Genomic DNA, 26,617 nt, shown 5'->3' on the forward strand with positions numbered 1-26,617 from the left:
CTGATTGGCCTGAGTCCTTCAGGCTGACTCTTGTGTCCTTTCAACAAGCCCCCATCCTTTCCCATGCATTTCCTTATTTACTGGCACCAAAAGATGTTTCAGGCTCATTTTATATGTTCTGTGTTCCAGTCCTGGGGTTAGCCACTTCTTCCAAGGAACCCTAATTCCTTTTACTGGAGAGAAGTATTTAGAACTTCAGATATGGGTGCCTGGTAAATAGCACTTTCTCTTAATATTGTTGATTTAAAACAGGTTTTGGGGTCTGGTAGTAAAAGTCCTCAAGTTTTATTATTTTTAATGACTGGCTTGGCTATTCTTGGTTCTCTGCATTTCCATATAGATTTCAATTGCCACCAGAAAGGAAAAAAAAACCCTCTTGGGATTTTGGGTGAGAATGTATGAAATTTACAGATCAATTGAGGAAGAACCGACATTTTTGCAAGACTAAGTTTCTTTTTTTTTTTTTTTTTGAGACGGAGTCTTGCTCTGTCGCCCAGGCTGGAGTGCAATGGCCGGATCTCAGCTCACTGCAAGCTCCGCCTCCCGGGTTTACGCCATTCTCCTGCCTCAGCCTCCCGAGTAGCTGGGATTACAGGCGCCCGCCAACTCACCCGGCTAGTTTTTTGCATTTTTAGTAGAGATGGGGTTTCACCATATTAGCCAGGATGGTCTCGATCTCCTGACCTCGTGATCCGCCCGTCTCGGCCTCCCAAAGTGCTGGGATTACAGGCTTGAGCCACCGCGCCCGGCCAAGACTAAGTTTCTAACCTAAGAACATTATTTCTTTATTTACAGCTTTAATGTCTCTCTCACACATTTCTCCCAGACATTTGGTAATTTTTGATGCTACTGTAAATAGTATTTTATTTATTTATTTATTTATTTATTTTTTATTTTTGAGACGGAGTCTCGCTCTGTAGCCCAGGCTGGAGTGCAGTGGCCGGATCTCAGCTCACTGCAAGCTCCGCCTCCCGGGCTTACGCCATTCTCCAGCCTCAGCCTCCCAAGTAGCTGGGACTACAGGCGCCCGCCACCTTGCCCGGCTAGGTTTTTTTTGTATTTTTTTTTTTTTTGAGACGGAGTCTTGCTCTGTAGCCCGGGCTGGAGCGCAGTGGCCGGATCTCAGCTCACTGCAAGCTCCGCCTCCCGGGTTTACGCCATTCTCCTGCCTCAGCCTCCGGAGTAGCTGGGACTACAGGCGCCCGCCACCTCGCCCGGCTAGTTTTTTGTATTTTTAGTAGAGACGGGGTTTCACCGTGTTAGCCAGGATTGTCTCGATCTCCTGACCTCGTGATCCGCCCGTCTCGGCCTCCCAAAGTGCTGGGATTACAGGCTTTTGTATTTTTTAGTAGAGACGGGGTTTCACCGTATTATCCAGGATGGTCTCGATCTCTTGACCTCGTGATCCGCCCGTCTCGGCCTCCCAAAGTGCTGGGATTACAGGCTTGAGCCACCGAGCCCGGCCTGTAAATAGTATTTTAAAAATCTTTATTTTCTAATTATTTCTTGCTACTTATATGGAAAAAAGTAATTTTTGTATATTGATCCTATATTTGGTGACTTGCTAATTCTAAATAGTTTTTCTGTAAAAACTTTTGGATTTTTTAATGTACATAATTATGTTGTCTCCATATAATCACAATTTAAACCCTGCCTTTATAATCTTTACATACTTCTTTTCTAAATACACTTTTCTTTTATTCTTTTTTTCCCTGTTTTTTTGCACTGACTAGCTAGGCCCTCCAGTATGATGCTAAATAAAAGTGATAGTGAATGTCCCTATAAATACATCACTATTAAGTATTATGTTTTCTTTAGTTTTTTTTGTAGATACCTTTTCAAATTTTAGAAAGTTCTCTTGTAGTACTAGTTTATTTTACAAAAAAATCATGAATAGGTATTAAATTTTATCAATGCTTTATGATATACTATTAATGTGCTATATTGTATTGATTGATTTTCAAATCATTCTTGGAACAAACTTCATTTGGTTGTAATATTCTACCTTTTTTGTAGATCCCTGGATTTGATTTATAATATTTTGCTGATGAAAAGATCGGTCTATAATTTCCTTTCTCATAATATTATTGTCAGGCTTTGAAATAAAAATTATGCTGGCCTCATGAAATGTGTTGAGAAGTATTTGTTCCACTTTTATTCTCTGGAAGTGTCATATAGGAGTGGTACTTTTTTCCTTAAATGTTTGGATCAGTTACTTGGCTTAAAATATCATTGTGGGAATGTTTTAAAAATACATTCAATTTCTTTTCTTTTTTTTTTTTTTTTTGAGACGGAGTCTTGCTCTGTCACCCAGGCTGGAGTACAGTGGTGCGATATTGGCTCAGTGCAACCTCCACCTCCCGGGTTCAAGTGATTCTCCTGCCTCAGCCTCTTGAGTAGCTGGGGCAACAGGTATGCGCCAACATACCCAGCTAATTTTTGTATTTTTTAGTAGAGATGGGGTTTCCCCAAGTTGGCCAGGCTGGTCTCAAACTCCTGACCTCGTGATCTGCCTTGGCCTCCTAAAGTGCTGGGATTACATCATGAGCCACCGTACCTGGCCCAAAATACATTCTTTTTTTTTTTTTTTTGAGACGGAGTCTTGCTCTGTCGCCAGGCTGGAATGCCGTGGTGTGATCTCAGCTCACCGCAGCCTCCACCTCCACCTCTCGGGTTCAAGGAATTTCCCTGCCTCAGCCTCCCAAGTAGCTGGAATTACAGGCACATGCCACCACGCCCGCCTGGCTAATTTTTGTATTTTAGCAGAGATGGGGGTTTCACCATGTTGTCCAAGATGGTCTCGATCTCCTGACCTCATGATCTGCCTCATTTCTTATTATATATATAATTATTCATATTTTCAGTTTCTTGTATCTTTTTTTTTTTTTTCCCAGAGACAGAGTCTTGCTTTGTTGCCCAAGCTGGAGTAGAGTGGCACAATCTCGGTTCAATGCAACCTCCGCTTCCCAGGTTCAGACGATTCTCTTGTTTCAGCTTCCTGAGTAGCTGAGTATACAGGTGTGTGCCACCACATCTATCTAATTTTTATATTTTTAGTAGAGATGGGATTTCATCATGTTGGCCAGGCTGGTCTCGAACTTCTGACCACAGGTGATCTGCCTGCCTTGGCCTCCCAAAGTGCTGGAATTACAGGCATGAGCCACCATGCCCAGCCCCAGTTTTTCCTTTTTAAAATTTTTATTCTTTGATTTTTATTCATATTACAACTAACCGCCTTAAAGTATACAATTCAGTGATAAGTAGTGTACTCACAATGTTGTGCATCTACCAGCTATCTCTAGTTTCAAAACTTTTCATCACTCCAAAAACACCTAGTACCCATTCAGTGATCACTCCCCATTACCCCTTACTTCTATCCCCTGCAACCTCTAATCTGCTTTTTGACTCTATAGGTTTGCCTATTATCGACATATTATATAAAAGGAACAATGCAATATATGGCCTTTTGTGTATGGCTTTTCACCTAGCATGTTTTTGAGGTTCATCCTGGTTGTAGTATGTATCAGTACTTCACTCCTTTTTACGGCTAAATAATATTCCATTGTATGTACATACAATTATCCATTCATCTGTTGATGGACATTTGGGTTGTTTATACCTTTTGGCTATTATGAAACATTTATGTACACATTTCTGTGTGGACATATATTTTCATTTGTCTTGGGTATATACCTAGGAATGAAAATCTGGGTCACATGGTTTAATATTTTGAAGAACCGGCCAGGTGGGGTGGCTCATGCCTGCAATCCCAGCACTTTGGGAGGCTGAGGCAGGTGGATCACAAGGTCAGGAGTTCAAGTCTGGCCAAATGGTGAAACTCCATCTCTACTAAAAATACAAAAAATTAGCTGGGTGTGGTGGTGGGAGCCTGTAATCCCAACTAACTTGGGAGGCTGAGGCAGGAGAATTGCATAAACCCGGGAGGCAGAGGTTGCAGTGAGCTGAGATTGCGCCATTGCACTCCAGCCCGGGCAACAGTGTGAGACTCTGTTTCAAAAAAAATAAATAAATAAAATAAAATTTTTTTTTTAAGATCTACCAAATTCTTTTTCACAGCAGCTGCATCATTTTGCATTCCTACCAGCAATATATGCAGGTTCTTATTTCTCCACATCCTCATTAACACTTATTATTTTTCTGTTTTTGATTACAGCATCCTAGTAGGTGTGAAGTGGTATCTCATTGTGTTTTTAATTTGGAATTCCTTTTTTTTTTTTTTTTTTTTGAGATGGAGTCTTGCTCTGTCGCCCAGGCTGGAGTGCAGTGGCACGATCAAGGCTCACTGCAACCTCCACTTCCTGGGTTCACGCCATTCTCCTGCCTCAGCCTCCCAAGTAGCTGGGACTACAGGCGCCTGCCACCACGCCCGGCTAATTTTTTATATTTTTAGTAGAGACAGGGTTTTACCGTGTCAGCCAGGATGGTCTTGATCTCCTGACCTCATGATCCACCCGCCTCGGCCTCCCAAAGTGCTGGGATTACAGGCGTGAGCCACCGTGCCCAGCCTGGAATTCCTTAATGACCAATAATGTCAAACATCTTTTCGTGTGCTTTTTGGCCATTTGTGTATCTTCTTTGGAGAGCTGTCTAAATCTTTTGCCCATTTTTAAATTGGGTTGTCTTTTTGCTGTTAAATTGTAAGAGCTTTTAATATATTCTGGGTATTAAACCCTTATCAGATATAACTTGCAAATATTTTTCTCCCATTTTGTAAGTTGCCTTATCACTTTCTTGATGTCTTTTGATGTACAAATGTTTCGCATGTTAATATCCAGTTTCCCAGTACCAATGGTTGAAGAAATAATTCTTTCCCCATTGAATGATCTTGGCACCCTTGTTTGCATATTTGGCATAGATGTTGGATTTATTTCTGGACTCTCAATTCTATTCTATTGGTTTATATGTCTATCTTTATACCAGTACCACAATTTTTTGATTACAGTAGCTTTTTGAAGTTTTGAAATCAGGAAGTGTGACTCCTTCTATTTTGTTTTTCTTTTTCAAAACTGCTTTGGCTATTTGGGGCCCCAGTTCCAAATGAATCTGAGGATTGCTTTTTCTATTTCTGTAAAAAAAGGCCATTGGAATTTTGATAGAGATTGCACTGAATCTATAGATTGCCTTGGAGAATATTGACACTAACTATATTATAAAGACTATATAAATCCATGAACATGGGGTGCCTTTACATTTATTTAGGTCTTCTTTAATTTCTTTCAGCAATGTTTTGTACTTTTCAGGGTATAAGTCTTTCACTTCCCTGGTTAACTTTATTCCTTAAAATTTTATTCTTTTGGATGCTATTGTAAATGGGATTGTTTCCTTTATTTCCTTTTCAGATTGTTCATTGTTGATGTACACAAACACAACTGATTTTTGTGTGTTGATCTTGGACTCTGAAAGTTTGCTGAATTTATTTGCTCCAGTAGTTTGTGTGTGTGTGTATGTATCCTACGGGATTTTCTCTATATAGGATCATATCATCTGCAAATGGAGATAGTTTTACTTCTTTCTAGTTAGATGCCTTCTACTTCTTCTTCTTGTCTAATTATTCTGGCTAGAACTTCCAGTACAATGCTGAACAGTAGTGATAAAGTGGGCATTCTTATTGTGTTCTGATCTTAGGGGAAAGCTTTCCATCTATTACCAGAAAGTATAATGTTAAGCTGTTTTGTTTTTGTTTTTGTTTTTTTAATAAATGCCCTTTCTTGTGTCAGTTTTGATATGCCTTTTTTTTTTTTTAAGGGATCTATGTAATTCACCCAAAACTTCAAGTTTATTGCCATAAATGCATAATATTCTTTGTGACCTTCTAATGTTTATAGGATTTGTAATAATATCCCTTTTTCATTAGTGGTATTAGTAATTTATATTTTCTTTCCTCTTTTTCCTGATTAGTTTTTCTAGAGATTTATCAATTTTATTAATATTTCCAAAGAACCAGCTTTGGTTTCAATAATTTTTACTATTATACATTTATTTTCTATTTCATTGATATCGTGCTTAGTTTTTTTACTTTCTTCCTTTTACTTTTTCTTGGGTTTAACTGGCCTTTTAGCTCCATGAAAATGCAGCTCATTGGTTTCTGTCTTTCTTGCCTAATATATGAATTTAAAACTACAGTTTTCTCATAAGTGTATTAATTATGTAGTTCAAATAATCTATATCCTTACGGGGTTTTTGCTTGTTTTACATTTTATTTCTTTATGTGAAAACAGTAACATTTTCACGTAAAGAAACTATTTTCACGTAAAGAAATAAAATGGACCAGACATGGTGGCTTATCCCTGTAATCCCAGCACTTTGGGAGGCTGAGGTGGGAGGATCACTCGAGCCCAAGAGCTCAAGACCAGCCTAAGGAACACAGTGGGACTCTGTCTCTACAAAAAATTTAAAAATTAGCTGGGTTCGGTGGCTCATGCTTGTAATCCTAGCACTTTGGGAGGCTGAGGCTGGTGGATCATTTGAAGTCAGGAGTTCTAGACCAGCCTGGCCAACACGGTGAAACCCCATCTCTACTAAAAATAGAAGAATTAGCCAAGCATGGTGGTACACGCTGTAATCCCAGCTACTTGGGAGGCTGAGGCAGGAGAATTGCTTGAACCTGGGAGGCGGAGGTTGCAGTGAGCCGAGAATGTGCCACTGCACCCCAGCCTGGGTGACAAAGCGAGACTCTGTCTCAAAAAAAGAAAAAGAAAAAATTAGCCAGGCATGATGGTGTGTGCCTATAGTCTCAGCTACCTGAGAGGCTGAGGTAGGACTGCTTGAGGCTGGGAGGTTGAGGCTGCAGTAAGCTATGATCATGCCACTGTACTCCAGCCTGGGTGACAGGGTGAGACCCTGTCTCAAAAAAAATTAATAATAATAAAATAGATAATAAAAAATAAATAAAATGAATTCCATTAGAAGTCATTAAAATTAGGCTTGATTTGTTAATTCATTTTGCTTATTTGAATATTTTAATTACATCTGCACGTTTTCCCAAAACTGAACTTGTTACTTCCAGCTACAACATGGATCAATTTGTGCTCACCTTTTTCTTCTATCTGTGGCTCAAAATTCATCCCTTCTAGAAAGTTTTCCCTTAAATTAACTGGATTCTATGAAGTTAATTTGATTCCTCCATTACTCTAACTCCCACTAATTATCTAATATTTTACACTGCACTATTTTATTTTGCATTGCTAAACAGATATCTAAAGAGTATTTAAGAAGGCATGATTAACAACGCTGAACAGTGCTAGAGAAATTATAAAACTGTGTAGCTTATGGCCACTGCAAATTTGTGGTCTCCAGTCTCAGCCTGATTCTCCACATTGCTCTCTAATCCTTCTATCTATTCATGCTCAGTATCCTAAGCTTTCATGCAGTGGTTCTTTCAAACCCTTGACACTCTCTTTAAGTGTTACCCTATCACTCCCTCCCCTATAATTTTCTTTTTTTTTTTTTTGAGACTGAGTCTTGCTCTGTCACCCAGGTTGGAGTGCGGTGGCCAGATCTCAGCTCACTGCAACCTCTGCCTCTGGGTTCACGCCATTCTCCTGCCTCAGCCTCCCGAGTAGCTGGGACTACAGGCGCCCGCCACCACGCCCGGCTAATATTTTGTATTTTTAGTAGAGACGAGGTTTCACCGTGTTCGCCAGGATGGTCTCGATCTCCTGACCTCGTGATCCACCCGCCTCGGCCTCCCAAAGTGCTGGGATTACAGGCGTGAGCCACTGCGCCCGGTCTATAATTTTCAACTGTCAATTTTTTACTACACAGATAAATCAAGGGGGCTGTCATGTATGCAAGCTTTCTCACTCCCAGCTCCACATGGCTATGAGTGTTTTGTTTTCCACAGTTACCCTCATCTCCGTCTTAGGAAAAGGTGTTCTCCTAATTAGGAATAATATTGCTATCTCTCTTATGTGTGTCTCTTTTCACCTCTATGATTTATTCTTTCTCATAAATCTTCCACAATTGGCTCATTCTCCTTAATGTATGCATAAACATACCAAAATCTCTATCTTACAAAAAAACCCAGCACTAAAATACTTCCTTGATTCTACAGCAACTCCTTCTCCCCTCAACCTAATCTTTTCTCAGCCAAGGTTCTTCAAAGACAGCGTTATATTCCTTGTATCCACTTTCACCTACTAGCCAGGTCTTGCCCCATTATAGCCTCTACTATCCCTTACCCTGTTCTATGGAAATTTTTCTACCAAAGATTAAGGATGCAAACCTTATTGTCAAATGTAATACGAACTTTTCAATTCTTATCCTCTTTGTGAGCAGCTGACATAATTGACTCAATCCATTGAAACACTACTTGTGGGGCATCTTTCTCACAATATTCCCTGCCCCTGTTTTTTTTTGTTTTTTTTTGGAGATGGAGTCTGCTCTGTTGCCCAGGCTGGAGTGCAGTGGCACAATCTCAGTTCAAGGCAACCTCCGCCTTCTGGGTTCAAGTGATTCTCCTGTCTCAGCCTCCTGAGTAGCTGGGATTACAGGCATGTGCCACCACGCCTGGCTAATTTTTATATTTTTAATAGAGACAGGGTTTCACCATGTTGGCCAGGCTGGTCTCAAACTCCTGACCTCAGGTGATCCACCCATCTTGGTCTCCCAAAGTGCTGGGATTATAGGCATGAGCCACCATGCCCGGCCTCGATTTTCCTCTTACCTCCTGCTAGTCCTTCTCAGTCTCTTTTAAGGGCTCCTCTTAAATATCAATGTTTCCTTAGGATTCTGCCCTGGGCCCATTTTATTTTACTATACACATTCTCTCTAGGCAACACTCCTGGCTTCAGCTTCTACCTATTAATTACATGACCTCCTTTTTCCAGATCAGACTTTTCACAAGCTTTATAGCTATACATCCAACTAAGTATTAAACATCTTGACAGTTACTCAGGGAACTCAGACCCCCATCTCTGAAATGGAATCTATCATCCTTTCACTTAAAACGTGCCATTTCATTTTCTATCTCTCTGAAGGGATTGCTATCTACCCAGCTGCCTAAGCCAGAAGTCCAAGATTCTAAACTTATCCCCTTTTCTGTCCTTAATGTTCAGTCATTAATTTCTGTTTATTTTCACCTCCCAAGTATTTCTTACAACCACATCTTTTCTAGATCTACTGTCATTATCTTGGTTCAAGACTTCATAATAAATGTAGCCCCCAAATTTCCCTGTATTCTTCAAAATTTATTTTTGATTATTATTAAAACACAATACATAATAATTGTACATATTTATGGGGTACATGTCATATTTTGATACAAGCATATAATGTATAATGATCAAATCAGGGTAACTGGGATATGCATCACCCCTCTCTATTTTGTTTTTAATTTTATCCAAGTTACGTATGTTGTCATATGTGGTTCTACAGGGTTAACAATAAAAAAATCAGCAGTCCTCTGCCCTCTTCCCAAGAGATAACCCATTTTTTCCCCCTTTAGCTCACTATTTTGATCCTGACTTCCAAGTTTCTAAGTAACTTGCTTGTGTTGGTACTTCTTGATTTTTTAGTCTTAGGCATATCTAATGACTTCCTACTAGGGAACCATTCATTCATTTACCCAACAAATACTTATCAAGTGCTTAATATTGTGCCAGGTACAATTCTGGGTGTTTGAGATATAACAAACAGAACAAATAACCATCAGGGAAAAAAATGAACAAACATAAATTAGAATATTATATAAATATTGTGCCAGGTACAATTCTGGGTGTTTGAGATATAACAAACAGAACAAATAACCATCAGGGAAAAAAATGAACAAACATAAATTAGAATATTATATAATTCATTATAAAATAGGATCTTTCTTTGCAAGGTAAGATGCCCTTCTTTTGTGTTCCAGCAGTGCCCTGTTCACAGCCCTATCATAGTCAGCACATTCTATACTACAATCCTGTGTATGACTGTGGTTGGTGGTGACTGTCTTGTTTAGACCTAAGTTACATTCTTCCTATGGTTCTGATGAGTCCAGTGGTGGTGACTGGAAGGAGCTCTCTGCAGAACAGAAGAACCTCCTGGGAAGGTGCTGGAGAGCTTAGGTTATCATAAAAAACGAGCTAGGGTAGTTCTGGAGGAGCTGACTCCACGGATCTCTAGATTAACTGCAAAGACTTGTTAAATCCCAGTTTACCATTTGAAACATTAAAGGTAACAAATTAGGATCATCATAAAGGAAAGCTCCTTCCGTCATGATTAAATTTTTAAAATTGGCTGGGCGCGGTGGATCATGTCTGTAATTCCAGCACTCTGGGAGGCTGAGGTGGGTGGATCACAAGGTCAAGAGATCTAGAATATCCTGGCCAACATGGTGAAACCCTGTCTCGACTAAAAATACAAAATTTAGCTGGGCATGGTGGCGGGCACCTGTAGTCCCAGCTACTCGAGAGGCTGAGGCAGGAAAATGACGTGAACCCAGGAGGCAGAGCTTGCAGTGAGCAGAGATTGTGCCACTGCACTCTTGCCTGGTGACAGAGCAAGACTCTGTCTCAAAAAAAAAAAATTTTACCAATGACTAGTAAATGAAGTTTAGAAATGTTTGAACATTTCTGATTAAACATGATAATTCAATTTTAATGTAATAGATCCTAATTTCTTTGCCTTGTTAGCTTATTTTTTAATCTTTTAATTTTTTTTTTTTTTTTTTTTTTGAGACACAATCTCACTCTGTTGCCTAGGGTAGAGCACAGTAGCGCGATCTTGGCTCACTGCAACCTCTACCTCCAGGGTTCAAGTGATTCTCATGCCTCAGCCTCCCAATTAGCTGGGACTACAGGCATGTGCCACCACACCCAACTAATTTTTGTATTTTTAGTTAGAGATGGGGTTTCACTTGTTGGCCAGGCTGGTCTTGAACTCCTGACCTCAAGTGATCCGCCCACCTTGGCCTCCCAAAGTGCTGAAATTACAGGTGTGAGCCACTGCACCTGGCCTGTTAGGCTGATTATAAAAAAGGATAAGGCTGGGTGTGGTGGCCCATGCCTATAATTTCAGCATTTTGGGAGGCAGAGCTGGGAGGACTGCTTGAGCTCAGGAGTTCAAGACCAGTCTGGAAAACATAGTGAGACTTTGTCTCTACAAAAAATACAAAAATTAGCTGGGTGTGGTGGTGTGTGTCTAGAGTCCCAGCTACTCAGGAAGCTGAGATGGGAGGATCACTTGTGCTAGGAGGCTTCAGTGAGTCTCATGTCACTATAATCCAGCCTGGACAACAGAGTGAGACACTATCTTGGAGAAAAAAAAAAAAAAGATATAAAAGGATAAAATTAAGTACATATCATTATTTTTTCTTTATCACTTTACTTATTTGCTTATTAAAAGGAATACAATGAGGTAAAAGGGTGTTTCATAACTTACTTTTCAAAGAATTTACCCAGAATCACAAATTGGTACATTAGTGGGAGTTTTTTTGGTTTGTTTAAAGTTAAAGGCTTACTTAATTCTTTGACATAGTAATACAAAATATATTATGAGCTATATATTTTAGAATTAAATATTTTACATATAACTCTCTCTTAATAACATTTTCTTTTTTTACATTTTGTTATATTTTTATATTTTTTGCCTCTTTAAAAAATAATTTAGTTTTGAATATTAAATTTACATATTTCTGAGTTAAATCAACATTTGTAGAGGAATTATCAAAAAAACTAGTAAGTCTGAAAAAAAAAACATATTTTTATATTCTGAGGTCCTATATATGCTATGGCTAATTCTCTAATTTTTAAAAATGCTGAATATTTATATGTTTATCAAACTATTATTAATTTATATTTGAGTGTTTTATTATATTGGAATTGCAGTAATATTAACATTTGTGTACACACACAAAACCTTGCTCTTCTTGCTAGAAAGAGATGTAAAAATCTGAACTAGTTGAACAGTCTTAAAAGAACTCATTGTCTAGCCAGATGTGGTGGCTCACCCCTGTAATCCCAGCACTCTGGGAGGTTGAGGCAGGTGGATGGCTTGAACTCAGGAGTTCAAGCCCAGCCTGGGAAACATGGCAAAACTCCGTCTCTACCAAAAATACAAACAAAATTAGCCAGGTGTGGTGGCAGGCGCCTGTAGTCTCAGCTACTTGGGATGCTGAGGTGGGAGGATCGTTTGAGCCTGAGAGGAAAGCTGTAGTGAGCAGAGACTGTGCCCACTGCACTCCAACCTAGGTAACAGAGTGAGAAACATCTCAAAAAATAATAATAATAATAAAGAACTCATTGTCCATTGGTAATAATGTGTTTACGATGCAAAAAAAAGTGTAACACAAAAATATATTAAATGCTGTAGCAAGTATTTGCATGTATGTACCTCATATTTTTTTTTTCTTTCCACTAAGGAAGGTGTTGTAATAGACAAACACAAATGCTTTGGTGTTTACAATTACAAACACCCCAAGTCTAGAACTTAAAAGTGGCAGTACTTTTTTTGGGACTTCTTCAGTTAACAGTTACTTTACACAGTGCTAAGCTTTTTACTCTTAATTACATTTTTGGATGATATTTATATCCCATTGTCCTAGAACACTGTGATCAAACTTTTTTTTTTTTTTTTTTTTGAGACGGAGTTTTGTTCTTGTTGTCCAGGCTGGACTGCAATGGCATGATCTTGGCTCACTGCAATCTCTCCCTCCCGGGTTCAAGGGATTCTCCTGCCAAGTAGCTGGGATTACAGGTGCCCACCACCACACCTAGCTAATTTTTGTATTTTTAGTAGAGACAAGATTTCACCATGTTGGCCAGGCTGGTCTCAAACTCCTGACCTCAGGTGATCCACCCACCTCAGCCTCCCAGTGTTGGGATTTTGGACGTGAGTCACTGCACCTGGCTGATCTAATTATTTAAATAATAGTTTAATAGAAATGTTAGAAAAAGGAATTTCTGGAAATAAACAGGTTTTGTAAAGGTTTTTTCTATAGATTACAATTGTATTTGTCTCAAGTATTTAATTAATTTGAGGAAGAAATAAAAGTCATAAGCAGTCAACATCTCTATGAGATATAAGGAGCATCCTTTATGTTTCTTTATTATTTTATTTTTTGAGATGGAGTCTTGCTCTGTCGCCCAGGCTGGAGTACAATGGCACGATCTTGGTTCATTGCAACCTCCGCCTTCTGGGTTCCAGTGATTTTCCTGCCTCAGCCTCCTAGGCAGCTGGGATTACAGGCATGAGCCACCATGCCCAGCTAATTTTTGTATTTTTGGTAGATACGAGGTTCCACCATGTTGGCCAGGCTGGTCGAGAACTCCCGACTTTAGGTATCAGAAAAGTAGGGGAGGCCGGGCTCAGTGGTTCATGCCTGTAATCCTAGCACTTTGGGAGGCCCAGGTGAGCGGATCACCTAAAGTAGGGACTTTAGCTAACAAGGAGGCCATACCTTCTTGAAAAGCAATTTTGAAATCTCTGTGAGAGTAGTTAAATCTTGAAGATAGACAATGACATATGTGTATTTGGTAAAAAGGTAGAAAGGCAGAAAAATAAATAAGGACAATTTTCTCCTACAGAGTAAAACACTTCATCAGTAGATAAGATTGAAGATTATATAAAGGTGTTTTACTGATTACTAATGCACAGATTAAAGTGTTAAGCCATCTTAATTTTTTAAAATTTTCCCAATTCTCATACTTCATTTTTTAAAAAAAATCTGAGGATAGAAACTTGATTACTGATTGTTTAACATATGTTGAAGTAACATAGAATGAAAATTGGTTACCTAATCAAGTAGCAACAGAAGAGTAAACTAAGGATGAAGACAAATATAGCAGTACCAAAAACCACAATATATATGTTGAGAGGCAGATTCTGGAATCCAATATTAGGCATCCTGAAGTTGTAATGTGGGAAATCCGAGCTCATGGATGAACTGTGGGGGAAGAAAAGAATGGAAAAAAAAATAGGTAAAGACTAAGAACAAAGACAACATTATCATTGTGCACGTATAGAAGCACAATGACCCCATCTGAAACAAATATGGTAGACAAAGTGTTAATATTCTTGCCATTCATTCATTCACCATGCCAAATATTTACTACTATGTACCTGGCACTATTTCAGAGACTGGAGAGTCTACATTAAAAGCTTTGCAAGTTGCATTTATTCACTAAAATGCATTTCACTGAAATAATGCCAGTAATTAATAAACATGAAAATGTTCAACCTCAGAGAAGTGCAAAAAGAAAAAAAGTTTTAAGATTCTTCAAACTCTTTAGCCTTTAACCTAATAACCCTTGAAGTAGCAATATTTATAATGCTAAAATATTAGAAATAACTGAGATATCTCACAAGGAGATAATAATTAATTATATAGTCATACGTTACAGTATTAAAGGGTCACAAAAACATTTTAAAGTAATTTTTTTTTCTTTTGAGACACGGTCTTACTCTGTCACCCCAGGCTAGAGTGCAATGGTGTGATCTCAGTTCACTGCAGCCTTAATCTCCCAGGCTCAAGCGATTCTCCCGCTTCAGCCCCCCAAATAGCTAGGACTACCGGCACGTGCCACCATACCTAGCTAATTTAAAAAAATTTTTTTGTAGAGATAGGGTCTCAGCATGTTGCCCAGGCTGGTCTTGAACTCGTGGGCTCAAGCAATCGTCCCCACTTGGCCTCCCAAAGTGCTGGTATTACAGGTGTGAGCCACCGCGCCCGGCCAATTTCTCCCCATTTTATAGACAAGGAAACTGAAGCTTAGACAGTTCTGGTCCCACGGCCATGACTGACCAAGTATGTACACAGCCAGAGCCTCTCCAACTCCAAACTCAGCACTCTCAGTCCATTTGCTCCACTGCCTTTCTCATGTGTTACTTTTATAATCAGAAACAGTAAGTGTTGTTTAAACGTTAAAAAAAGGACTATTTCTGTCAGTTTGTTTGAGAATACTTATCACTACAGTTAAAATTCCACAGATAAAAGTTGCCTCTCCTGTAAGTGATAAGCTGTAGTTTGTCACTTTGATTCCTTACAAAATAAAGAGCTCCTGCCAGGCCTGCATATTAAGACCAAAGACTGATAATGGAATTATAATTATGAATACAACAAATCCAAACCCAAACAAAACTCCACCAAGCAAAGAAAACTTCTACTTTTATTTATGCATGGTAAATTAAAAATGTGTTCACAGATTTTTAGTTTTCTTGTAGGTTCCCAGAAGAGTGTATTTACACTGTTGACACCACTGAGATGTTAACTGGCTGTACCTGAAACCTAAATCTTATTATTAGTTTCTAGTATCTAGTAACGTATATCAGGAAGTCAGTACCTGCAAAGAACAACTTCATCCCATGTAAATTCTTCTCTGAGAGCTTCCAAACATAAATAATGGGTAATATTTAATTTTGAACCTTTGGCCATTTTCTGGGTTGGCTCAGTTAGAGCAAGTGCTTTTACTCAAATACATATTTAATTTCCTTTTTCCTACATTCAGATCTTCTTAGAAAGGGAAGGAAGGATGTAGTTAAGGAGTGACATACGCTGTGGAGCTATTAGAAAATTACAGGGCACAAAACTTAGCTCTTAACTTTCGTATTTCTGACAGGGCCTCACTTGATGACCCTTGTTATAGCCAAGACTGTCCTTTAATCCCTTACAAATATGCCTCCCCAGACAAGACTGGCTTGGTAAAATATCTCTCACCTTAGAAAATAAGGGATTAGGCCAGGTGCCATGGCTCACACCTGTAATCCCAGCACTTTGGGAGGCTGAGGCGGGTGGATCACCTGAGGTCAGGAGTTTGGGACCAGCCTGGCCAACATGGCAAAAATGCACCTCTACTAAAGATGCAAAAATTAACCGGGTGTGGTGGCACGCACTTGCAATCCCAGCTACTCAGGAGGCTAAGTGCAGGGGAATCGCTCAAACCAGGGAGGTGGTAGTGAGCCAAGATTGCTCCACTGCACTCCACCCTGGGCAACAGAGTGAGACTCTATCTTAAAAAAAAAAAAAAAAGAAAAAAGAAAATAACAGATTAAGTATCTGTACTGGGCAACCTAAGAGAGAGGAAACAGGCAAGTGACAGAAAATGGTATGGTAGAAAGATAGAGAGGTTTGCAGTCAGCAAATCTGGATGCTTGCTCCCAGGATGTCACTGTCTAAATGTCAGAGCTTCATCTATACTTCAATTTTCTCATCTTTCAAATGGTATGACTGTCCTATCAATCAACTTTAAGGAATTCCTGAAAGGATAAAATGAGATAGCAGATAATGAAGTGTCTGAAAACTCTAAGAGGACAAAACTATTAAGGCTTTAGTGTGTGTGTGGGGGTGAAAGGGAATGACATTAAATCAAAGTAGTAAATAACGGCCAGGCGTGGTGGCTCACGCCTGTAATCCCAGCAGTTTGGGAGGCCAATGCGAACGGATCACCTGAGGTCAGGAGTTCGAGACCAACCTGACCAACATGGAGAAATCCCGTCTCTACTAAAAATACAAAAATTAGCCGGGCGTGGTGGCGGGCGCCTGTAATCCCAGCTACTCAGTAGGCTGAGACATGAGAATAGCTCGGCGCAGTGGCGGGCGCCTATAATCACAGCTACTTGGGAGGCTGAGACATAAGAACAGCTTGAACCCGGGAGGCAGAAGTTGCAGTGAGCTGAGATCACGCCACTGCACTCCAGCCTGGACAAAAGAATGAGGCTCTGCCTCAAAAAAAAAAAAAAAAAACAAAAACAAAAGAAAAGAAAGTGGCCGGGCGCGGTGGCTCAAGTCTGTAATCCCAGCACTTTGGGAGGCCGAGGCGGGTGGATCACGAGGTCAGGAGATCCAGACCATCCTGGCTAACACGGTGAAACCCCGTCCCTACTAAAAATACAAAAAAATTAGCCGGCTGTGGTGGCGGACGCCTGTAGTCCCAGCTGCTCGGGAGGCTGAGGCAGGAGAATGGCGTGAACCTGGGAGGCAGAGCTTGCAGTGAGCCGAGATCGCACTCCAGCCTGGGGGACAGAGCAAGACTCCGCCTCAAAATAAATAAATAAATAAAGTAGTAAATAACATAAAAGAAGCCTTGACAAAAATAATGTCTCTGGAGAGGATTCCACCAAACCAAGTACCCCTTTCACAGGGAGCTCGTCTGCACTCACTGACAAGCTTTCTGTCAGGTGGCCTGCCAACCTGGCCTCCAGACGCAGGAACTAGAAACCTTGTCTGGCCAAAGGCAGCCAATAATACAGGTTGGGTAGGAGTGAGGCCAGTGGTGTGGGAATGTTGCTCTGCAAGGTCCTCGAAATTGGTACAATTCTTGTAGCATTCTGAACAAACTCAGACACACACAGCAGTAGAGGTAGCACTGTCATCAGAGGGAAGAGACATCTGCCTTAGTGCTGCTGGGGGCTGGATGTTGAGAATTTTGTGAGTCCTCACTACCCAGCAGGGCCTTTTAATAAACCCCAATTACCAGAGGGATCTAGGCTGGTAGAAGATATGTTGATGCAGCATATATTTTAGGAATTTTTCTCCCTTTGTTTTAGTAAATAAAATGGCTTTGCTACAATTGATATGTTGGACCAACAATTTAAGTAGATGGTAGATTATTCCAAGATGTTAATCCTGATCTAGTAATACATTAGTTTTTACAAAATTTTCATCATAATGTATTTTCAGCAGGAGTATTAATCTTTTAATTTATAAAAGGCTACATATTCATCATCTTAGTAATATGCATTCTTTGCTATTGAAGTCTTACACATGTAAGTTATTTAGTAATTGCTCCTTGTGGGAGTAAAGAGGAGAAATAGAACATACAGCACACTGTTGTATCTTACTTGGCATTTCCAACTTCATTCACGTGAAAACCTTTTTTTCCCCTTATGTAAATTCAGTTCTTGAAATCTCTAGCCTCAACCTAAATTTCAAATCACCGTCAGTTTATTAAAACCAAACCCAAACAAACAAACAAAAAAGACAAGAAGATTTGAGTATTTTATCAGCAATCTTAGAACAAAGAAGTTCTAAGAGGGACAGATTACTTGAGATTTGGATGCCTACAGGACCTGAGTTTAACACAATACACTACAGCTAAATGAGGCTGCAGTAGCATTCCTCAAAGCATGGTTGGTAGCCACATTTTTCTTAGATCAGTTCCTGTTCCCTGGACAATACCATATCATCTTCCCAGGAGTCAGTATTCTAGTTTTGCTTCAAAAATTCTCAGAAGTGCCGGGCACGGTGGCTCACGCCTGTAATCCCAGCACTTTGGGAGCCTGAGGCGGGCAGATCATGAGGTCGGGAGATCAAGACCATCCTAGTCAATATGGTGAAACCCTGTCTCTATAAAAATACAAAAATTAGCTGGGCGTGGTGACGCATGCCTGTAATCTCAGCTACTTGGGAGGCTGAGGCAGGGGAATCCCTTGAACCATGGAGTCAGAGGTTGCAGTAAGCCAAGATCACGCCACTGCACTCCAGCCTGGCGACAAAAAAAAAAAAAGAAAGAATACAAAATGTAACATGTGGTTGCGTGTGGTGGCTCACGCCTGTAACCACAACACTTTGGGAGGCCCAGGCGGGTAGATCACGTGGTCAGGAGTTTGAGACCAGCCTGGTCAACATGGTGAAACCTATCTCTACTAAAAATACAAAAATTAGCTGGGCCTGGTGGCATGTGCCTGTAATCCCAGCTTCTTAGTAAACTGAGGCAGATTAGGTTCAACCCCGGAGGTGGAGGTTGCAGTGAGCTGAGATGGCGCCATTGCACTCTAGCCTGGGACACAGACAGACTCCATCTCAAAGGAAAAAAAAAAATTGCTCAGAAAGGGGCCTGGGTACAGTGGTTAATGCCTGCAACCCCAGTACTTTGGGAGGCTGAGTGGGGAGGACTGCTCGAGGCCAGGGGTTTGAGACCAGCCTGGGAGACATAGGGAGACCCCACCTCTACAAATAAAAATAAAAATTAAAAAATTAGGTGGGCATGGTGGCACGTGCCTGTAGTACTAGTTACTCTGGAGGCTAAGATGGGAGGATCACTTGAGCCCAGGAATTCAAGGTTACAGTGAGCTGTGATACTGCCACTATGCTCCAGCCTGGGTGACAAAGTAAGACTATCTCTAAAAAAAGAAAGCTTTTGGCATATTAGAAGGAACTAACTTCTTTGTTCTTTATTGAGTATCTTTATGACCACATGAGACACCTTCTGCAAAATCTTTTTTTGAGTGGGTGGATGTGAGGAAAGATTAAAAATTTTAAAAACATGTCACTGATCAGTAGAAAGACCTAAGCTTTCTGATCTAATGGATATGCTTGGTTCTAGAGAGAATTATTTTAAAAATAAGACCTATATTTAGACAGATCCTAGTAAAATTTCTGAATTCTATGATAGAAAAACTGTGACAAGTTTCCAAAAAAAAAAAAAAAAAAGTTGTTATAATGGAAAGCATATAAATTTGAGATTTATCTTAGGCCATGAGTATTAGAGTGGGCTTATGGAGTCAGAAAGCCAGGGGTTTAACCATGGATTTGCCAGTAATTTGGGGATTGTTACTTATCTTTTCTGTCTCAGTTTCCTCATCTGATAAGACAGAATAATACTAGTAACTATTTCATAAAGTTTTAAAGGAATTAAATGACTCCACACACGAAAAGCACTTAGAACAGTATCTGGGCACATACTGGGTACTTGAGAAATGTTAGTTTTCATTATTAACTAAAATACAACAACAAAAGATAATGGAATCACTGTCTGTATCTCCATTAAAAGACAGTCAGGTAGACTTCTGACTCCAGAAAGATGGCATACACATGCATTTCCCTATTTATCCAGCTAAATATAACTAAAAAACATGGACATTAAGTTGGACAGAAGGTAGCACACTAACTAGGGACCTGGGGACCCAAGGAATAGCATGGTAATGAGTTCTCTGGGCTTTGTATTTGTCTCCTGTATCCCAGACTTAGAGCTGGCAAAGTTGGCAAACCAGAATGCCAACAGGTGAAGACAAAAAAAAAAAAAAAAGCCCCACTGAACCTGTTCTCTCTAGCCAAAGAATCACAAAAGGAGTAGTCTAACAAGACTGAAAGCTTTTAAACAAGAATTGCCCTACTTCAGTTAAACAACCCAGAAAAAACTATGGCCACACCCCTACGGACATGCCAGCAAAGGCTGAAGGCAGAGCCTAGATTTTCACTCTTGCCAGGATGTAACAAGATGCCCCCAGCCATTTTGCTGGGATAGTGTTAGAAAAGGCCAAGTAGGAAGCTGGATTTTTTTGTTGTTGTTGTTTGTTTGTTTTCTTTTTGCTTGTTTGAGACGGAGTCTTGCTCTGTCGCCAGGCTGGAGTGCAGTGGTGTGATCTCGGCTCACTGCAACCTCCGCCTCCCGGGTTCAAGCGATTCTCCTGCCTCAGCCTCCCGAGTAGCTGGGACTAAAGGCGCCCACCACCACGCTCAGCTAATTTTTATATTTTTAGTAGAGACCGAGTTTCACCATGTTGGCCAGCTGGAATTTTTACCCAACATGGTGAAAATGAGGCCCCACCTCAGTGATATCAGTGGAGACTACATGTGGACCCTGACTTCTACCCCTATCCAGCAGTAACAAAGTGTCCTCACTGGGGTGATGACAGAGGAGGATCTAGTGAAGAATCAGGATTTTACCACCACCAACTGGCAACAAGCACTCCTACCTGTCCCAGCCAAAGAGGTATCAGTGAAAGCCTAGTTGAGAGCTGGAACTCCATTCCTGCCCTGTCCTTGCCCCCCATGTCAATAGAGGCTGAGTAGGGAACCTGGACTTCTACCTTTACCTGGCATTAATGAAGCAGCATTACAACCCACCATTTCACTGACACCCACTGGTGTCAGAGGAAGCCAGTTAACACAGAAGGTTTAAATAAAATCCAGAGTCTCATAACATAATACACAAAATGTCCAGGTTCCAACTAAAAATTACTCATCATATCAACACTAGGAAGATCACAAATCAAATGAGAAATGACAATTAACAGATGTTAATGCCAATGACAAAAATGTTAAAATTATCTGATGAAGATTTTAAAGCAGCCATCATCAAAATGTTTAAGCAAGCATTTATGAACATGCTTGAAACAAGTGAAAACACTGAAAATCTCAGCAAAGAAACAGAAGATATAAAGAGGAACACAATAGAAATTATAGAACTGAAAAACACAACAATTGAAATAAAAAAACTAAAACTAAGCAATGGGCCCAACAGCAGAACGGAGAAGAAAGGGGAAAGCGTAAGTGAACCAGGGCTGGGCACGGTGGCTCATGCCTGTAATCCCAGCACTTTGGGAGGCCAACGTGGGTGGATCACTTGAGGTTAGGAGTTTGAGACCAGCCTGGCAAACATGATGAAACTCTGTCTCTACTAAAAATACAAAAATTATCCAGGCATGGTGGTGGGCACCTGTAATCCCAGCTACTCGGGAAGCTGAGGAATCTGTACATAAATGTACAGATTTAAGAAGCTGAACAAACTCCAAAGAGAATAAACCCAAAGAAATCTACAACAAGACACATCATAGTCAAACTTCTGAAAACTAACAACAACAACAAAATCTTTTTTTTTTATTTGCAGAGGTAATTAAGTTAAAAGAACAATAAAAATCTTGAAAGCAACTAAGGAGATACCATTGGGGGAAATAATATGAAAGCAGAGATTTCTCATCAGAAACAATGGAGGCCAAAATGAAGGAACACATTTTTCAAGTGCTGAAAGAAAAGAGCCATCAACCCAAAATCCTACATCCAGCAAAATACCCTTCAGGAATGAAACAGGAAATCAAGACAGCCTTGCATGAAGGAAAACAAAGGGAATTTGTTGCTAGCAGATCTACTCTTAAGGAGTGACTAAAGGAAGCTGTCTTAACAGAAAGGAAATAAGAAAAGGAACCTTGGAACATCAAGAAGGAAGAAACAACATGGTAAACAAATATAAGGGTAAATACCATAAACTTCCTTCTCTTGAGTTTTCTAAATCACATTCAATGGTTGAAGAAAAATTATAATTCTCCAACCCGGTTCTAAATGTATTCAGAGGAAATACTTAAGATGAGCATATTAAAAATAAGGGAGGATAAAGGGACATAAAAAGAGGTAAGATTTCTAGCCTGAACTGGTAAAGTATACTAGTAGACTGCATATATAATATAATGCCTACAGCATTCAGTAAGAAAACTATACAAAGACATACACTCAAAACACTACAAAAAATCAAAAAGAACTTCAAAAAATTATTCAAGCAACAGAAATAAAAAACAATGAAAACAAACAGAAAACAAAGTTTAAAATGGCAAGCTTAAGTATAAATGGTTTAAATACGCCAATTAAAACACAGAGATTGACAGAATGAATTAAAAAACATTACCCAATAATATGCTGTCTACATGAAACTCACTTTAAAAATAATGATACATGCACATTGAAAAGGATGGAAAAAGATATGTAATGCAAGCATTAATCAAAAGAAAGCAGGAGTGGCTATATAAACATCAAAGCAGACTTCAGAGCAAATAAAACTACCAGAGAGAGAAAGAAACATTACATAATGATAAAATGGTCAACCCATGAAAAATACATAGCAATCCTAAATGTGCATGCACAAAACAACAGAGCTGCAAAACTTGTGAAGTAAAAACTGACTGAACTGAAAGGAGATACAAACAAATCTATAATTATACTCAAAGACTTCAAAACCATCTCTCAACAACTGATGAAACAACTAGAAAACCAGCAAGGATAAAGAAAAATTCAACAACACAATTAGACAACAGGATCTAATCAAAATTTATAGAGCACTCTACCGAGCAACAGCAAAATATACATTATTTTCAAATACCCATGGCACCTACACCAGGACAGACCACATCCCTGGTCATAAAACAAATCTCAAACAAACTTTCAAAAATCAAACTCATATAGAGTGTGTAACTGGACATAGTTGAATCAAACTAGACATTTATAACAGAAAGGTAGCAAGAAAATATTCAAACACTTAGAAACTAATCAACACACTTTTAACTAATCTATAAGTTAAAAAGAGGTCCTAAAAGAAATTTTAAAAAATACACTGAATTGATTGAAAGTGAAAATACAGGCTGGGTGTGGTGGCTCACGGCTGTAATCCCAGCATTTTGGGAGGCCGAGGCAGGCAGATCACCTGAGGTCAGGAGTTCAAGACCAGACTGGCCAACATGGTGAAACCCCATCTCTACTAAAAATACAAAAAAATTAGCCGGGCGTGGTGGCACGCACCTGTAGTTCCAGTCACTCAGGAGGCTGAGGCATGAGGATCGCTTGAACCCTGGCGGCGGAGATTGCAGTGAGCCAACATTGCACTGCTGTTTTAACTCCGTCTCAGTTAGAAAAAAAAGGGGGGGGGGGGCGGGGAGCCGGCACAATGGCTTACACCTGTAATCCCAGCACTTTGGGAGGTCGAGGCGGGTGGTTCACCTGAGGTCAGGAGTTTGAGACCAGCCTAGCCAACATGGTGAAACCCCGTCTCTACTAAAAACACAAAAATTAGCTAGGTGTGGTGGCAGGGGCCTGTAATCCCAGCTACTTGGAAGGCTGAGGCAGAGGAATTGATTGAACACCGGAGGTGGAGGTTGCAGTGAGCTGAGATCATGCCACGGCACTCCAGCCTGGGTGACATGCACAAAACTCCGTCTCAAAATAAAAAAAAAGAAAATGAAAATACAACACATCAAAATTTGAGAGACATAGGTAAAGCAGTGCTGAGTGGGTAATTCATAGCACTAAATGCACACATAAGAAAATAAGAAAATCTCAAATCAATAATCTAAACTCCTACATCAAGAACCTAGAAAAAGGGCAAGTTAATCAGGAAAAAAGAAACAGTAAATAACAGAAACCAATTAAATTGAGAAACAGGAAAACAACAGAGAAAAATCAATGAAACAAAAAGCTGAGTCTGTTCTTTGAAATGATCAATAACACTGACAAATCTCTAGGAAGAATGACAAAAAAAAAAAAGAGAGAAGACACAAATTACCTATATCAACAATTAAATAGGAGAGATCACTATAGACGCTGCAGACATCAAAAGGATAAGAAGGGTATACACACATATACAGACATAAATTTAGTAATATAAATAAAACAGACCAATTCCTCAAAAAACACAAACTACAAAAACTCACCTGATATAAGACAGATAATGTGAAGAGTTTTATAACTATCAAAGAAACTGAATTAGTCATTTAAAAATTCACAAAAAAGAAAGCTCCAGGCCAAGATGCTTTTACCAGAGAATTCTACCAAAAGTTGAAATAAGAATGAGCACAAATCCTTGACAATCTTTTGCAGAGAATGGGAGGGAACATTTCTCAAAGCATTTTTTGAAGCCAATGTGATCTTGATATCAAAACCAGATAAAGACAGTATCTGGCAAATACAGACACAAAAATTCTTAACAAAATATTAGCAAGTAGAATTTGGCAATATGTAAATAGACTTTTACAACACCATGACCAAGTAAGGTTTATTCAAGAGATGCAGGGCTGGCTTAATATTAAAAAAAAAAAAAAAAATCAAAGTAATCTACCCATATTAAATGGCTAAAGAAGAAAAATCACATGGTCATATTAACTGATTTAAAAAAAACACATTTCACAAACATCAGCAAACAGAAATTTAAAAACTCCCAGAAACAGAAATGGAAAAGAACTTCTTCAACATGTTAAAAACCATCTACAAAAAACAAACCGGCAAAAACCAACCAAACAATAACAACAAAAACTGTACAGCTAATATTATTCTTAATTGTGAAAGACTGAATACTTACCCCCCTAAGACCGGGAACAAGGCAGGATATCTGCTCTCACCACTCTTATTCAACATAGTGCTGGAAGTTCTAGCCAGTGCAATAAGGTAGAAAAGGGAATAAAAGGCATACACATCAGAAACGAAGAAATTAAACCAAGCCTATTTGCCAACATCAACATCTACAACAACAAAATCCCAAAGAACCTTCAAAAAAATTTCTAAAACTAATAAATGAGTTCAGCAAGGTTGCAGGATACCAGATACACATATAAAAATCAACTGTATTTTTATAAATTAGCAATGAACATATGAACACTGAAATTATAAATATAATGACATTTACCATTGTTCAAAAAAAGAAATACAAAGAATTAAATTTAATAAGACATTAGATATGTACAGGACTTACATGCTAAAAATGACAAAACGCTGATTAAAGGAATCAAGTAAGATCTAAATAAATGCAGAGACATACTGTGTTCATGGATCTGAAGACTCAGCATAGGAAAGATATTCTCTCCAAATTGATATATAGGTTTAACATAATTCCTATCAAAATCCCAGCAAATTTTTTTGTAGACATAGACAAGTTTAACAAATGTAGACAGAAAGAAAGACAAGGAAATAAAATAGCTAAAGCAATTTTGAAAAAAGAAGACTAGGCCGGGCGCGGTGGCTCAAGCCTGTAATCCCAGCACTTTGGGAGGCCGAGACGGGCGGATCACAAGGTCAGGAGATCGAGACCATCCTGGCTAACACGGTGAAACCCCGTCTCTACTAAAAAATACAAAAAACTAGCCGGGCGAGGTGGCGGGCGCCTGTAGTCCCAGCCACTCGGGAGGCTGAGGCAGGAGAATGGCGTAAACCTGGGAGGCGGGGCTTGCAGTGAACTGAGATCCGGCCACTGCACTCCAGCCCCGGCGACAGAGCCAGACTCTGTCTCAAAAAAAAAAAAAAAAAAAAAAAAAGGAAGACTAAAGGGAGAGGAATCAGTCTATTCAATATAAGGAGTCATAGCCTAATAAAGACACTGATTGGTTTTGGTAAAAGGACAGACACATGGGTCAATGGAACAAAATGAAGAACCCAGAAATAGATGTACATAAATAAGCCCAAATGATTTTTGAGAAATGTGCAATCCTTTCTCAATGGAGAGACTATATAGTCTTTTCAACAATTAGTGCTGGAACAATGGGACATCCATAGGCAAAAAAAATTGAATCTTGATCTTAACCTCACACACAAAAAACAACTCAAAATAGATCCTGAACTTAAACTTAAAATGCAAAACAATGATATAGTTACAAAAAACCTAAGAGAAGATATTTGGGATCTAGGATTAGGCAGAAAGTTCCAGACTTGACACCAAAAGCAAAGAGTATAAAAGGAAAAATTGATACATTGGACTTCATTGAAATGAAAATTTTTTTTTGCCTTGAAAGACTCTGTCAAGAGGATGAAGAAAGAAGCAAAAGACCAGGAAAAATATATTTGCAAACCATACACCTGACAAAGGGCTAATATCTAAACACAAAACTCAATAGTAAAAACCCAACCAATTATGGGTTGAATTGTGTTCTCAAAAAGATATGGTGAAGGTGTAACTCCCAGTACCTTTGAATGTGACTTTATTTGAAAATAGGGGTGTTGAAGATGTAATTAAGAAGTTAAAGTTACACTAGAGTAATCCAATATGATTGGTGTCTTTATAAGAAGAGGAAAAGAGACAGAGAGAGATATAGGAGGAGAGAATGCTGTGTGATATTATAAGAAGCAGAGACTGAAGGATTGCTGGCTGTCATCAGCAGTTTGAAGAAAGGCATGAACAAATCCTTTCTCGGAGCCCTCAGACAGAACAAC

The 26,617-nt window shown here is 39.3% G+C and overlaps 1 protein-coding gene across 2 annotated transcripts in view; it reads right to left on the reverse strand.

Annotated features, from left to right (window-relative positions):
• Positions 1-26,617, reverse strand: part of RNF24 (ring finger protein 24) — an 87,583-nt gene that overhangs the window by 27,979 nt on the left and 32,987 nt on the right. The window contains exons 2-3 of one of the 2 annotated variants that reach the window (XM_037990826.2): positions 24,777-24,845; positions 13,736-13,885 (exon numbers count right to left, since the gene is read on the reverse strand). In XM_037990826.2, the coding sequence (XP_037846754.1) occupies positions 13,736-13,885; positions 24,777-24,832 (206 nt within the window). In that variant the 5' untranslated portion in view covers positions 24,833-24,845. The remainder of the gene's footprint in view (positions 1-13,735; positions 13,886-24,776; positions 24,846-26,617) is intronic. The other variant, XM_008019742.3, reaches the window with a different exon arrangement.

Source organism: Chlorocebus sabaeus, chromosome 2 (genome assembly GCF_047675955.1).
Source record: "Chlorocebus sabaeus isolate Y175 chromosome 2, mChlSab1.0.hap1, whole genome shotgun sequence".
Taxonomy (NCBI): Eukaryota; Metazoa; Chordata; class Mammalia; order Primates; family Cercopithecidae; genus Chlorocebus; species Chlorocebus sabaeus.